Source organism: Crinia signifera, chromosome 2 (genome assembly GCF_055691185.1).
Source record: "Crinia signifera chromosome 2, ASM5569118v1, whole genome shotgun sequence".
Lineage (NCBI taxonomy): Eukaryota > Metazoa > Chordata > Amphibia > Anura > Myobatrachidae > Crinia > Crinia signifera.
Genome location: NC_139218.1, coordinates 95662024 through 95672764, shown reverse-complemented (window position 1 = coordinate 95672764; position 10741 = coordinate 95662024). Strand labels below are relative to the sequence as shown.

General features: G+C 38.0%; 1 protein-coding gene across 1 annotated transcript in view; it reads right to left on the bottom strand.

Annotated features, from left to right (window-relative positions):
- Positions 1-674: 674 nt before the first annotated feature.
- PRKX (protein kinase cAMP-dependent X-linked catalytic subunit) overlaps positions 675-10741 on the bottom strand; it is a 150961-nt gene continuing 140894 nt past the window's right edge. The window contains exons 5-8 of the mRNA XM_083172575.1: positions 8133-8228; positions 3399-3456; positions 2085-2162; positions 675-804 (exon numbers count right to left, since the gene is read on the bottom strand). Coding sequence (XP_083028701.1) covers positions 679-804; positions 2085-2162; positions 3399-3456; positions 8133-8228 — 358 coding nt within the window. The 3' untranslated portion in view covers positions 675-678. The remainder of the gene's footprint in view (positions 805-2084; positions 2163-3398; positions 3457-8132; positions 8229-10741) is intronic.

Below are 10741 nucleotides of genomic sequence, written 5' to 3'. Positions count from 1 at the left end.
GTGCCCCTTTCTAATGCTTGCTACACACCTGACTGATTTGACAAACCGCACTAGCCAGAACTAAATGACGATCTCAAATACATCAGATTTTGAGTGTACACACTATATACCCTTCCAGAAAGAGGCAGATCATTATGACATGTGGTATAATGCATTATGGCATGTGGTATAACATGTAATGAGTGTGTGACATGTGCAATAGGCATTACGGTTAAAATTTTTGGCGTGCACAGTCCCTCTTTTTAGTTTTTCTGGCCCCTACACTGCCATCCAGGCTGCTAGATTTTAAAGAAATTCATCGAGTCCTGATTTAACTACAGTACCGATAAAGTGCCACAGTCCATATGTATAGAAATATTCTTTAAAAATGTTAATTGTAATCTACATATACAGTATTTATAACATTGTGGTCCAGAGATGTCCCATTGTACTACTTTCTAAGAATGGTTGCAACTCCAAGATGCCATGGAACAAGGATAATGTGAGAAGCTGAAAAATAATGTGTTATGCTGAAAAAATTATATATATTGTATACTGTGATGTGTACATATTGTTTGCATTATCCACTACTTATTCTGCCATGTAACACCAGCGTACTACCACTATTGCATGACAAAAGTAAAGATAGAAATTGCATGCTTTGTACACTATTGGTGCAGACTTAGATGTCTTACCCATTTAGAAATTTTTGAACATCTCTAAGTCTTTAGGAGGTACCGGGGGTGCTTTATTCCAATCATCCTCGGGATAAGCTTCAAAATTTGATGTATCACCTTCATGGGATACTTTTGGCATTATCGGAGGCTATAAAATACAGAAAAGAAACACAAACATACTGTACATCATAAAGCAAATACCTTGGTTTTGGCTATTACAATATATAGCAAGGAAAAAATATCCTTAATCTCCCCTCACATCTTTCATTTCTAATTTTTGAATCCTTCACATGAATCGAAAGATTCTTCACATGCTAAGTCTATGATTTATCTATGATCTATACACATTTAAAAAATATAGAATTCTATGTATAAAGCAAACTAATGAGCTCTATTAAAAAACAAACAAAAAACAGAACAGAACTGACCTCATACACCTCATATGTGATGGAGGATTTTATCATATGTAGGTAGTGACAATACATACCACATAGTAAGTGATTAGTCTCAGTATTATGGCTCTCCAGAAGCAAATATGTACCACTCCATATTTGCAAGAGAGAGAGAGATAGAAGAGAGAGAGAGAGAGAGGGGAGAGAGAGTTGAGGGAGGCATTGCCTATCTTGGGATTTCAACAGCATTTTCTTCATTCTTCACCTGGTAGGTGGTGGCCTTTAAGCGCTTTTGCATGGCTGCTGCTCACTTGGGACTTCCACGGCACTTTCTATCTTCATGAGCTCCTAATTGCTCCTTCACCATCGGACTGCCACTCCGGTCTCACATGGGCTAATATTAGCTGAGGCAAGCGGGTGGGGTGATTGGGTTTCCGCAACACCATTTTTGAACAGCCAAGTTGGCCATGGCGAGCAGTCATCATGCTGCCCACTCAGAAAATGCTTGGAAGTCCCGGATGGGTGGTGGCCATAACAAAGTGCTTAAAGGCTGCTGAAACTGGGTGAAGAGTGAAGACAACCTTATAGAAGTCCCAGATGGGCAGCGGCCATGCAAAAAACTCAAAGACCGCTGCCCGACGGGTGAAGAGCTCAGAATATGGAGGCAGTGGCCATGCAAATGCTGTACAACCACAGCAGGTGCTGCTCATTGGCATGTGCCTCACGTGCCTAGTGGGTAATCCAGATTTGCCTATATATATAACGACTATTTACAAGCCACATTAATACCTTAACAAAGTGAACTGTAGCAAGACAAAAGTCAATATGAATTTGCGTTAAATCAGCAAACTCATTTTGTCCTGGAAAACACATTTTAAGTTAACTGGGAAGCCCAATATGCAGAATTATTGAAATTGCTGATTATAACACAGGAATAGAACCAATAAGTTTATATATTAGTCTATATAGCAGTTTCTCTGGATTTTAAGCATATTTTTTTCCAGTACACTATTTTGTTTTGAACTTTTCTGTATACCTTTAATTTTCGTTGTGGCACAGCATCCCAGTCTATTGATCTAAACCATCTGTGGCGTTTAACATCTTCTGCTCCATTCTTTAAACACACAAAAGGATGGACATTACACTATTGTAACAAAAATGAATGTACACACATGCATACATATTTCATCTTATATCAGTATAGAGACATCATTTTAAAGCAAAGAAACACTACACAAAACAAAACACAAAATAAGTGAACCAAAGTGGTTGAAAAGAATGCATGAAGTAAATATAACAACATAAAAAACAACTTGAAATGCATATAAAGAACCTCAGATAAGCTTCATTAAAAGTGGACATAGGTTACTTCAAGTATTGTTTACATTGTTTATGTAACAGTAAAAAAATTTTGACGACTAAAACAAACCGAAATTTCAGTATCAGACACTGAAATTTAAACATTTAAATCCTTAAAACTTTCACAAAAGACAGTGAAGAATGGTGATTGGGTATACCAGGGTCCCTCCCATTCTCTATGGCCAGTGGCAAATTTATGGATTGTGGAGATCTCCAGTTACCCTAGCTGCAACTCCCCCCTCCCCCATAAGGTGGTCAAAGCTCCAAGAACTATTCATTTTTAAGTATTTTTTTGTGGCTTATCTCTCAAGCAGATGATGTACAGTAGGGAACAGGTGGAGTGGTGTTTTTTCAATTCTTGTATGGCAGTCCCTATTTTTTGGTGACTGTCCTGCTATAATAGTGAATACACAGGCACTGTGTACACTACCTACCATTAGTAGAGTGAAGTAGCGACCTTATGACATGAGGGCAAGTGAGCATTGGAAATATATGCTCCACAGGCCTAGGTGTTTCCCATATATGCCTTATAAGGCCCATCAGACCTCGCACATGTCCCCCATCTGTATGTCCTGTCTGAACACGCATCCTGTTTTATACACTCCCTTCATCTCTTACAGTATGTCTAATGGATCCCCTCGGGCTACGTCAATGGGAGTATTGTCCTTTTTGTAATTGAAAGTGAGGAAGAGGGGGAATGGCCAAGTCTGCTATAAAATTGTAGACCGCTCCTTTTTCTGTCAGCTTAACAGGGAAGGAAACTTTCCTACAGATATTGTGTGTGGGTCCCAATGCCAATAGATCCTGGCTTGATGCAATAGGCATTTTTCTATAAACATCAAAGACCTTTATAACATGCAATGAGACGTTTTAGTTATGCGGTTTACTTGGTTAAGATGTTAGTGAAAGAACCCTCAAAACCAAATAAATAACAGGTTTCTTCTGTAAACAAAAATGTGCCTCTATGTATAATCACATTTGCTGTACTGACCTTCATGTTACCTAGTCGTCTAGTTCGGTCTACAACAAGAAGTTTCTTTATGAGATCTCTGCAATAAAATGAATTCGCCATGTTAGTGAAAATTAGATTTGTTTTCATCTTTCATTTTAAAATTTATTTCAGAAAGTACACCAAGCACAATGTGTAAATTAAACAGGTAAAAAAAAAACAACAAAATGAAACAAAAAAAAGGTTGTGTTGTCCATACTGTCTAGTACCACTGCAACTATCATATTTCTAGCGAAATGTAAAAAACTAATTTGAGCCAGTTCTCAAAACGGTCCACGATTATAATGTAAAACAAAATATCAAAAGACAAGTGGGGTTTACTGCAATTACTTAGTGCTGAATTTATCCCTTATTATACAATAGGTAACATCAGTCAACAATGGCCACAAAATTAACATTAATTATCAACATTCAACTAAATATTATATCTCATGTACCGGACTTATGCATGATTTCCAGGCTCGCATAAGTCCATTCAAATTTGGTTTGGAAAGTTTTATTCAAAGTCTTCAGATAAGGCAACTTATGGATTCTTAAAGAGCAATTGTCATGTGTTTTAACATTTGCATGCCTCTTTGTCCAAGTGTTGCCTACCTATATGTAAGTATTTAAAAACTTTGGTTAGTAAAGTCTGCTACAGGGACACTCCACTGTCAAATACAGGACATTTGTACAATTTTATCTTATCAATTGTTGCTATAACTTAACATGATGAAGTTATTCTAAAAAGTTGGATGTAATATATATATAATATTTAGGAAAAAAATATTTTTCTCAGTTATACCGAACACAATATAACACAAAATGTAGTCTGTATCTATGGGAAGCCAAGTCTACCACCATTTTGTAAAACGAAACTTAATTTATAATTCCCCTCAACTCCAAATTAATTTTTTGATGGAAAAAATGATCTAGACAACATACTGTATGTTGTAAAACTCAATACAGTATTTAGTATGTGACATTTGAATTAATTTACATTGAAATGAGCCTACAGTCAGATCCATGCAATGCTTTTATGTGTAAAATAAAAGTGTTAATTTTTTTTTAAAAAGGTGTGGGGTCCCCCATTCTAAGCATAAACAGCCTCCGAGCTCTTTGAGTCAGTGCTGATTTTAAAAATACAGGAGACCCCTACTTCTTTTGTCCCCAATATTTTTGGAACAGGACTGGTCCAAAACAAGGAGATCGAGTGCGGCTACAGCATATACATGAAATTTGATATTTAAAAGTTGCTTTTATGAAATTTGCTTCCCGTAATCTTGAGCCAATTCCTATTGAGTGTGTTAACAATTGCTTACAATATTTGTTAAAGCAATTGTACAAAATTGATTCCATTCAGATTTGCTAAAGGCAACTATAGCATTCATACTCATTGCAGAATCAAATGAGAGGTGTCAGAAACTCAAATTTGTTATGGGCATCTTAAATATGTAATCGATTGGAAGGGCTACAGCCCAGAAGAGAGAAGTCCTGATGTTTATGCTCCTAATTTGATTTGTGCATTACATACTCTCTTGTCTTGAGTATTTAACAGAGTTTCTATCTGCTGCAGTGTCTGTCCATGCTGCACCATCACATCACCCCCCTGTGGCTATCCGCAGGCGTTACCCTCGGCAGCGCACTGCCCCGTCAGCTCCGCATTCACTCCAAGTGGCTGTTAGTCTCCCTGCATGTCCTTAGCATGCTCCATACCAGAGTTCTCTCCAGAATCAGTGCAAGAGCGTAGCCATGATGGATTCTGTCACATGACTACTGAGCCTACAGCGACATCCAAAGGACAGACAGCAGTTCCTATAAATGGAACTTCCTGGACACTCCACGGCTGCTAGTACAGTGTTGCTTCTCTGAAAGTCACAGTTCTGTGCTGAGCTGTCTTATACTGTATATCAGTACGGTTCCAGTTCATTTGTATCCAGTTTGGTTGCCAACCCTGTGTTCTAATGAGAAGAAGCTGGATATAGTCACGCTGTTTCCAACGCACTTCTTCTTCAACAGCACCATCCACTCACGTCTTCCTCAGCCAGACCCAACCCAAAGGCGTGACAACTAACTAGTAATAAACCCTTACTACAAAAGCAGAAGTTTGAAAATAAACAAAAATAAATTTAAACAGAAGGGCAACGGTTATACTGTAAGTGTATGTCACAAGCCGATGGTGCTATTTATAACAATTACATCCCTGATCGTTCCTAATTGTGAACTATGGCAAGTTTTCTGTAAATGTTTCTAACATGTATCTCAAATACCTATAGTAAAGTGTGTTTTAATTTTATTCTAAATACTACTTGAAGCAGCTCAGAGAACATGTTCAAAGCCAGTCCATGTGTCGTGGTTTTTAAAATATACCATCTGGAAATTATTTATATATAGTTTGTTAAATTTCTAAATGTTATTTTAAATAATATTTAAACAGATTAAAGTACCATTTTCAATCCATTACTCCCATGTACTACAGGTTGAGGAACTGGGAACAAGAGCAAGAGTAAAAAGCCAATAACAATATGCTAGATATTTTATAGTCATTTAGAACCTTTGTACAAAAGGAATCCACAGATTAAAGGAAATATAAAAGAAAAAAAAATTGACAGTGGCTATAAAGTGGATAAAACTGAAAAGCATTATAGTATTATTTACCATGCTTTTTGCATATACGAGGAATGAAATATACATAAAACACTGAGTGAGAGAAGATTGCTGCGTCTCATAGAGGTCTTCCAGCTTAGAGGATCAGATATCTATACTCAGCATGCATACACTGAGAAGAAAGTACTTGTGATGGTCTTAGCCAAGTAAACAATGATGTCTTAGTTCTCTGAAATGGCAATCAACAAAGAGAAACTTTACAGTAACAGAAGTGGTTTGTCTGCCTCCAAGAGATCTATGTTATGCTGACCCACAATGATGAGCACATGAACCACACGCTCATTGTAAATACCGACCTAGGAACACATGACTTCACTTACTGATCGGTGCAATGTTTCCTATTAATTCAAACAACGTTCTCATGGGAGATCACTTAAATCTTTAGTTGGAAACACAATTCAAACCAGATATGTTCTGCCAAAGTTGTTATTGATTTTGTCTCTAAGGTCTTGATCTATGGTATTGTTCTGTGCTTTTTGGGCTTAAGGACTCTACTGCAAAACTCCACATTGCTGATATATGGGAGAAAAAAAACATATCCTTAAATAATGTATTAGTAATCTAAGAACAAATAATAGAAAGCAAGTGTATTAAAATTCTGGAGGTGCATCAATGCAAAGTCCATGATTGTATATAAAATTCAAAGTGCAACTTATGGTCAAATGCAAGCTACTAGTGCAGGGTACCACCTTAATTTTTCTCAAATGTTTCCACTTTTTACAGATGGTATATACAGGTTTCTTAAGGTGCCTAAACAATAGAACGATTTTTTGAGCCATAAATCGTCCGATGTTTACCGATAATCGGTCGATATGCACTCCCATGGATCTTTTGCTAAATCTTCTGATCTTACATGCTGAAAGAAAGATCAGAAGTTTTAACAAAAGATCCATAGGGACGCACATGGGATCTTAAGAAAAATCATTGGTAAAGAAGTGCGCTTGCCTGAAATCTTTTCTCCAGGACGGACAAAAGATTTCAAGGCTAATTTATGCGCACATCTTAAGATCGTAGATCTTTCTAGTGTGTGGGCACCTTAACATTCACAAAGCTAGTTTATATTATGGTGTGATACCATTTATACTATATCTTTGTGAGTCAAGGCTTAGTTTACACAGTTGGTTTAAAAACCATGATACTGGTTTGTAGTGACAAAAAAATATCCACTACCAGACAGTCAGCACTCCTCACTGCAGGAGGTGAAGGACTCCTGCTAAGAAATTGAAGTGCTTTAGAGAACTTACATAAACAATGAGAACAGAAGATTTTTAAGTTACAGAATAATGGACATACAATCAGTACTGGAAACTTTTCGGGTAATTAAACCGAGACTTTTTTTTCCTTACTATTCGATTAGACCCCCAACCTTTAAAAAAAATGTTCCACTTTTGGGCAAAAACACATAGGATATGCAAAAAGTCACAGACCTACACACATGTATAATCAGCAGTAATAAAACAAATTAAATAGCCTACATAATACACTAAGTAAGAAATGCGGCACAATCTAACTGGCAGGTTAGAATTTAAAAAAGGAAAGAAGTAGTTATCCAAGTTATATCTGGGCACTCCGGTCAGCTTAAGAGGCCTATATGATATAAACTTATCATGGTGTTACTTCAAGGTGGTTCATGCCGTACCCCTAATAAGGATATGAAACGGTTTTAAGGCCTGTATATAAATACCTATGTGATAAGGTAGAGCTTATTATAGATGTATACAATGTGGTATCTATAAAGGGTGTGCCCCTGCAAAAGTCCCCGCTTGCCCCCCAAATATGAGTATGTACAGTCGTAGTTCTGGCGCCTCACTGAGCCTCTGTTATAAGTAAGATTTAGGTTTGTCTACTATATTTGTATTGTAAGGTTGTAACTGTTTATCTGTCATGTCTTTTACCTGTGCAATGCGCTTATATTAATTTGCTCAATTATTGTATAGCAACTGTATACACCGAAGCTAAAAAATTAATAATGCACTTTGTTGTTCTTGTCTTTTAAAAATCTAATACAAAGTAAATTTAAAAAAAAAAAAAGCCTACATAAAAACAGACACAGCTCAGTTAGGCACTTACTTTACGTATAAATCTAAATGTCTTGGAAAGTCTATCTTGCCCGCCAGAATTTTCTGATATATTCCGAAGGGATTGTCGTCAAAAAATGGCGGAAACCTATGAGAAATATAAATAATTTGATATAATCATAATTGGTAAATATTAAAATACATATACTGTAGACAGACATTGGAATACATCATTTCCAAAACTCACGTATGCAAAACAGTTAATGGGGCAGATGTACAGTATTAAGCCAGGTGAAGAGATAAACTGGAGATAAAGTGGAAGGAGATAACACATCAGCCAATCATCTCCTAACTGTCATATTTCAAACACAGCTGATTGGCTGGTGCGTTATCACCTTTCACTTTATCTCCAGTTTATCTCTTTGCCAGGCTTAGTACATCTGCCCCAATGTTGTCTATAAATTGGACAATATTGTGCGGTGTGCTGAGCGATGTGTCGGGGGCAGTGTTCTCCGGTGAGAATACTGGCCCTGATCAATTAATAACCTGCGTGCGGGTTATTAATCGGCCCCAGATGCAGACCCGCGGTGCCACGCATTTTCTTCGCCGTGTACCGTACATACACAGTGATATTCAGGCATTTTCTGAGCAATTTAGTGAAATTATTTAAAAATGTCTAAATATCGCTCTGAATATATATTTTAATTCAGGCCCAAATACAAAAAATATCAAATGACCAGGGATGTTTCTTCTCCACAAAATATCTTTGGATGGTGGAAACACCCTTATAATTGGCTGGGAAGTTTCTGAGATCTTCCGTATAAAGAACATATTCTGGCTCTAAAAAAATAATAATCATCTGAAACGCTGTAAAAGCGGGCTATTATATGATTACATTACATGACTAAGGTTTCGGAATTTAGATTATTTTGATATCTTCCAAGAATCTGGGTGATGAATGGTTTCTGCAGCTGATAGAAAATTACTACTAGGGCCTGAGGAAAATGTCAATGGGGATCTATTGCCTCTGTGGGATGTACTAACGGATTCCATGTGCACTGGAAAATAACATTGGGAATTCACATGCGAGTTCAACTCCACCAATTGGATCGGTCCAGCGAGGCAATTACCCGTGGCCTGATAATGTCCACACTAACTTAAAATCACTACATAAATATGTAAATTAGTTTTGTGGTCGATCCTCTCATGGAAATGTAAAAAAAAAAAAAAAAGATTCCTATGGAGTTTTAAAGTATATTTATTATCAGTTAATCATGTATATATAGTAAAAGGTATCAATGGTGCATAAAGGCCCTTATTCTGATCGGTGCGGCCCGATCAGAATATGCGGCCAGGACCGTGCAGGCGAATCCCCGCCTTCCATACGGATCGCCACCTCCGTCCGTACGCGGATATGTGGCGGTCCGCATGAAAGTGGACGGGGATACGCCTCCTCCATCTTGGGAGCAGCCCCTGCATTCGATGGTCGCCGACCATCGAATGCAGGGCCGCACGCTCCACCAGCTCCCGCCACCCTAGACCACACGGACACTTGTCCGTATGAAATCATGTATGGGGGCAGGCAGCTGACATCCGGCGATGTCAGCTGCCCGCCCCCCTACACATGCGTCACGGCTTCATTACCATGCATACGCCCCGCGTTTGCATGGGAACGCCCATGAAACGCGGGGCGTATGCATAGGGTAATGAGGCTAAGTAGCCCTTCACGCCCCTCTCCGCCCCCTGTGCGGCGTCTGAAGAATATATATATATATATAAGAGTTCCCAAATTAGCAACAGTCATATTGGAGATTTGCTTTTCTGCCTGGTTCTGCAACAGCATTTAGAGTAAGAAAAGTAGAACTTAACGGACCATTTTTCTATATTAACTACATGTAACAGAAACATATCTACATTGGACGCCCCAGCATGAAAGCATGGTTTAGACTACAAGTGCTATTGTGGTATACGATCCTTAGTTCGACCTACATTAGGTTGACCACTGAATGTCGACACGTGGAGAAAGGTCAACATAGCCAAGGTTGACAGGGTCAAAAGGTCAACACAAACATTAAGTCAAAAGATCGACATGGGTGTTTCAGGTTTTATTTGAGCCGACATGTGCCGACTGGCAGTATTTCATGCTCTACCATCCACTAGGGTGGAGGGAAAATATAATAGTGTGCTGAGGGTAGCGGGGTGAGTGCAGTGAGCCATGCGAGGGAAATACAAAAACCCATGTCGACCTTCTCGCTGTTGACATTGCCTATGTCAACCTAATGCTTGTGTCAACCTTCAGTGGTCGACCAAATCCCTCATTCCCTCTATATCATACAATGCCCTGGAAGAACAGGGCCAGACCTGTGTTAGGCACTATGCAATAAATAAAAACAACAATATCCAAATGACATTTTATTTCAAATAAGTTTCTGCCAGAGTGTAGTAGTAGTAGATCAATATACTTTAAAAAAAGGTCATTAACATTTAGAGAAAATTCTATTTACTGTGGCATGTTTGCAAACACTTGAAAAACAAATACAAATTGACAGTATCTTTGCATTTTAAGAAAAATGAATTCATTTTTAGTTTACTATGTGTCTATTCCTATACAAGGACAGAATCGGTGCACAGATTTCTTCACAACACTGTCCTACCTGGCAA